Raw genomic sequence first — 3,192 nt, 5'->3', positions numbered from 1 at the left:
TTAAGGCTCTTTATAGTTTCAAAAATATAATCTGCAAGTAGGGTTTAGTCGTTCCAAGTCCCTCTAAAACCCTCCCTCTGTTCTTCATCATCGCCCTTTCATAGCCTCGATCAGCCATTTCGCAATGACTGAAGTTTGTATCAACAAAACTTGCAAATCATTTCAAAAATATAATATTAAGACCCTAAAAATAATCATTTTAGTAAATAACTCTATACCAGATAATAAATAGATAGTATATTTCCCTTTTAACATTCAAATAAACCCATTTCATCGTTTATTAAGACCAATTCCATCCACAATCAAATCCATGGATCTCAAGATTCTCAACAAGACAAACCAACTTCAAACTTTTCACATAGTCAACACACACAATCAACACACAAACACCCAAACCAAGCAGCAGAAATATTTATATAGTTTGTGGTCAACATGTTTACTTGAAAGTCAAAACACTTAGCTTTCAGAGCTGTATGAGCCTTCCCCTTCCCCTGATGATGAGCCTGAGCCACTTTCTTGTTGAACACGTTTCATCTCATCATAAGCCCATTCCAGACCATGGCAGTAGTGGACTGGTGGATTAAACCTCGTATCCTCCATGTTATCAGGCAAGAATGCACCATTTTCAATCAGAAATGTTATCGCCTTTCTGTTTTTCTCTTTTGCAGCAGTGTGTAGTGGAGTCCCTGTCATTTACGACAACACAAGTAATCAACTTTCTCTATAATCAATGCATTATGGATGTGTTTTTAATTCTTTTTTTTTTACATCATTGTTACATGAAGAGATGTAATGGACTTACAGCCACAAGCGCCCTTGGTTCTTGCATCAATATTAGCACCACGTTCAAGGAGCTCATCCATAACCTTTACATGACCACCTTTTGCAGCAAGATGAAGAGGGGTTACCCCATGCGATTTGGGGCCTAATGCTGCAACATTTGCATCCATTCCTTCATCGAGAAGTCTTTTAACCTACAATTAACAAAAACCAATATCAAATTGTTTCTTTATAATATACTATTTTGATTTGTTCTCCATAACTATAAACTTCATCAACAATTTAAACAATAATGTGTTTGCCTCTTAGAAAGGAAGATTAGATTACTGAACAGAAATGAGCTACGCATACGATTTGCTACTTTAACTAAAGTATTCATTGAAAATAATGTAGGTTCATTTCACCTCTTTAAGATCCCCTTTCCGAGCACCAACATGAAGCATAGTCCAGCCTCTGTCGTCCCTATCGTTCCCACAACTGATGGAGCGCCTGATGCGCCTCCGATGGCCATTCGGAACCAAGAAGTAATCTTGGGTCATTCTTCAATCGTTTGCGTAATATACCCAAATTAAACAGAACAGAACAGATATATGTGTAGAAATTAACTAAAAACGTTTGCTTTTTAAAACAATAGAACCCTAATTGGTGAACTAGAAAAACCACTCGAATCGAAGATCTGACGACTTCTTTTACATGATTTTGAGTAAACAACTAAACGAAAACGAAAAAACTTAGCGGCAGAAATGATTGCCCATGTTGTAGGGAGCGAAAGGATTCAATCCAGGACCAAGCACACGGAGATTTTGAAGCTTAATCACGAATAAAGAAAGCGATGATGATGGCAGGCAAGAAATATCAAACATATTAACAAATCCCAAGAAAAAGCTTAATTGATGATTTTAAATCGAATACAAACGCTAGATATAGAAGTTCAGAGAAATCCCACTACGATTTGTGATGAGTTTGGCGGTTTCATGTGGGAAATTTAAATAATTTGGGAAAGATGAGATCGAATTTAAGACGCAACACAAACCCTAGATTTTGCAGACTTCTTGGCAATGGAGATCGAATAGATGTGTCGGATTTTGGATATTTGTGTCTCAATTTATTGGGCTCCCAGCCTCCCACTTTAAAATTTGCACTTCAACCCCTTGACTACTCAACCTAATCTTATGCAACCCTCCGTAAATTAGTAATCAAAATTAGGTTCGTGTGTTTTTCACCTAAGCGCATCCCAAAAGACTTCTATTAACTAGAAATAGCAAAACATGACACGATACGAAAATCTGATACGAAATTAACGAGTTAGGGTCAGAGATTTCGACATAGTTATGTAAACGGGTTGACACGACACGACACGATAATTAAACGGGTAGGGTTAGGGTCAAGACTTTCAACTCGAATACGACTCGTTTAATTATATATTCTTTATTATAAATTTCATATTTTTATAAATATATCATATGTTATAGACTTGTAGTGGGCCAAACTCAATAATTATAAATAATACTCAAATTTTCAAAGTTACTTATGTTTAGTCATCCTCACCACTTATCCCTTTGCTCCCCAACTTTAACTCTTTTCATTTTTCCTTATAAACTTACTATAAATTTTGTCATTCCATCACATAACTCCAGTATTTCACTTTTTCCTTCTTGCCTCCATAACTCCTACTTTCCAACCTTTAAAATATTTCAAACCGACATGACACAACATATTTACAAGGTCTAAACCTTAACTCGAAACCCGACACGAAACCGACACGAAAATAAACGGGTTGACACGGCACGACATGATAATTAAACGAGTCAGGTTAGGGTCAAGTCATTTCAACCCGTTTAATGTCTTAACACGACACGAACCCGACACGACACGTTTGTAAGGTCTAATGTTAACCCGTCTCATAGTTCACATACATGGTAATGTTTCCTGGTCCAACTCGTAGTAAATTCTATTTAAAATAGGAACAATTGATGGCAAAATTACTTTTTTCTACTTATTTTCATGTACATTGTAATGTATCTACAGAAAAAAAAAAATGCGACACTCGGTTTCGGATTTGCTTCATTATTTAGGGTTGCGGTCCAATCTTCAGTTGTCATGAGGCTAAGGGCCTTGGGGAAGAAAGGCTTTGGTCTTTTTCGGATGTGGGTGTTACGGTTAAAGTGATCCAAGTGTTCGATGGTGTCTTCGGAGGCCAAGGGTATAATTATAATTTGACAACTCGATCCTTTATGAATTTCGGGTTCTTGTTCAGGAAGTTTTTAGGCAACAATGAGTTGTTAGAAGCATAGGGAATCCAGTCACCTTTCCGTGGATATAAAGATCATTGGAAACGGACTTAGGACGGAAGAGTTATGGCCGAATGAAGTTGAGTATTTTGAAGGGCCATCTAGTACGCGGGGCGTACTA

At 37.0% G+C, this 3,192-nt stretch overlaps 1 protein-coding gene across 1 annotated transcript; it reads right to left on the bottom strand.

The window, feature by feature from the left end:
- Window positions 1–222: 222 nt before the first annotated feature.
- Window positions 223–1,866, bottom strand: LOC111894778 (phytochrome-interacting ankyrin-repeat protein 2). The gene is made up of 3 exons (XM_023890878.3): window positions 1,185–1,866; window positions 803–974; window positions 223–686 (listed from the first exon to the last, which is right to left on the bottom strand). The coding sequence occupies exons 1-3, from the start codon at window positions 1,317–1,319 to the stop codon at window positions 457–459; spliced, it is 537 nt and encodes a 178-aa protein (XP_023746646.1). The 5' UTR covers window positions 1,320–1,866; the 3' UTR covers window positions 223–456.
- Between the last annotated feature and the right edge of the window lie 1,326 nt (window positions 1,867–3,192).

This window comes from Lactuca sativa, chromosome 5, assembly GCF_002870075.4.
Source record: "Lactuca sativa cultivar Salinas chromosome 5, Lsat_Salinas_v11, whole genome shotgun sequence".
NCBI classification, from domain to species: Eukaryota; Viridiplantae; Streptophyta; class Magnoliopsida; order Asterales; family Asteraceae; genus Lactuca; species Lactuca sativa.
This window is presented reverse-complemented; position numbering and strand designations above follow the sequence as displayed.

What these genes read in the sequence shown, in the direction of transcription:
- LOC111894778 (XM_023890878.3), bottom strand. Translation starts at nt 1,319, where the DNA reads ATGACCCAAGATTACTTCTTGGTTCCGAATGGCCATCGGAGGCGCATC. An exon ending in GGAAAGGGGATCTTAAAGAG is followed by an intron (nt 975 to 1,184) that starts GTGAAATGAACC and finishes TGTTAATTGTAG; the next exon opens with GTTAAAAGACTTCTCGATGA. An exon ending in AACCAAGGGCGCTTGTGGCT is followed by an intron (nt 687 to 802) that starts GTAAGTCCATTA and finishes CGTAAATGACAG; the next exon opens with GGACTCCACTACACACTGCT.